Here is a 1,110-nt window from a genome sequence, read left to right as displayed (position 1 = left end):
GGTAGTGGGTGTGCTCACCCAGGCAAAGCGTTAACACCACTAATGTCTCCCCAGAATGAACTTCGGAGAGATTGAGGAAGACGCATACCAGGACGACCTGGGTTACACAAGAGGTCAGCTTGGGAAAGGTGGTGCAGGACGTATCAGGAAGGTCACAGTGGACGAGAAGACGAGGGTCCGCCTCTCCAAAACCCTACAGAAGGAGGTGCAGCGGCAGTCTTCTCTTGGAGGCCAGACCACTGTGAGAAGACAAGTGGCTGGTACTGCATCCAGTGTTGCTTTCACACCTCTCCAAGGCCTTGAGATTGTCAATCCACAAGCAGCAGAGATGAGTGGACATGCCAAGGCCAACAAGTATTTCTCAAATGTTCTTGGGTTCAAGAATGTAAATAACAAGTTGGTTTGATTGAAGAGAAGCAAGCGAGTGTATGTATTTTTGTAAGAGATTAGACACAAGTTACCAGAAAGGTTATTTGTTACAGTGGATGTAATAAAAGAAGAATGAGTTGTATTAATTTTATTTTACTTTACAATTTACCTACATTTAATGTATGTATGTATGATTTGACAAAGGTATTGATAACATTTGTCCACTTTTGTTTGGATAATTGAAAAAAAAAGTTCTTTCTGCCTTGCTCTTGGATGTTTTTATTTACCTCAAAGAATGTATTTGGAATTAATGGAACATAGAAAGTGAGAGGTGCCTGTAACCCTATTGGTAAATAGAGGACATGATGCTAATGTAAATTCTATTCAAACAAGATATGTCAGTAATTCTACAGCTGCAGCACCAAGTAATTCTCCCATGGTCATATACCCTTTACTGTAAATCTATAGTGAATTGACCTACATAATTTTTGTTTTTGCCACTGTGTTTGAGAAATGGTTACACCATCTGTTTTTTATGACAAATGCTAAATTATTCCATGAGTTCAATCAGATTTCTGAGACCCAAAGTTATCTTGCTAATTATTAACACTTCAAATATTCTGCAAACCATGTAGAGCTGAGATAATTAATTCTTTTAGATTTAGTTAGCTGAGCTGTAGAAAAAGGTTAATTCTTTTGTATAACACCTTTCTGTCACATACTGATAGATCTTTTATATGT

The 1,110-nt window shown here is 38.0% G+C and overlaps 1 protein-coding gene across 1 annotated transcript in view; it reads left to right on the top strand.

Moving 5' to 3' along the window:
• The window catches only part of LOC119591434 (U4/U6 small nuclear ribonucleoprotein Prp31-like), a 4,331-nt gene extending 3,695 nt beyond the window's left edge, over nt 1-636 (top strand). The window contains exon 2 of the mRNA XM_037940175.1: nt 55-636. Coding sequence (XP_037796103.1) covers nt 55-406 — 352 coding nt within the window. The 3' untranslated portion in view covers nt 407-636. The remainder of the gene's footprint in view (nt 1-54) is intronic.
• The last annotated feature ends 474 nt before the right edge of the window (nt 637-1,110 follow it).

This window comes from Penaeus monodon, chromosome 28 (genome assembly GCF_015228065.2).
Source record: "Penaeus monodon isolate SGIC_2016 chromosome 28, NSTDA_Pmon_1, whole genome shotgun sequence".
Taxonomy (NCBI): domain Eukaryota; kingdom Metazoa; phylum Arthropoda; class Malacostraca; order Decapoda; family Penaeidae; genus Penaeus; species Penaeus monodon.
This window is presented reverse-complemented; position numbering and strand designations above follow the sequence as displayed.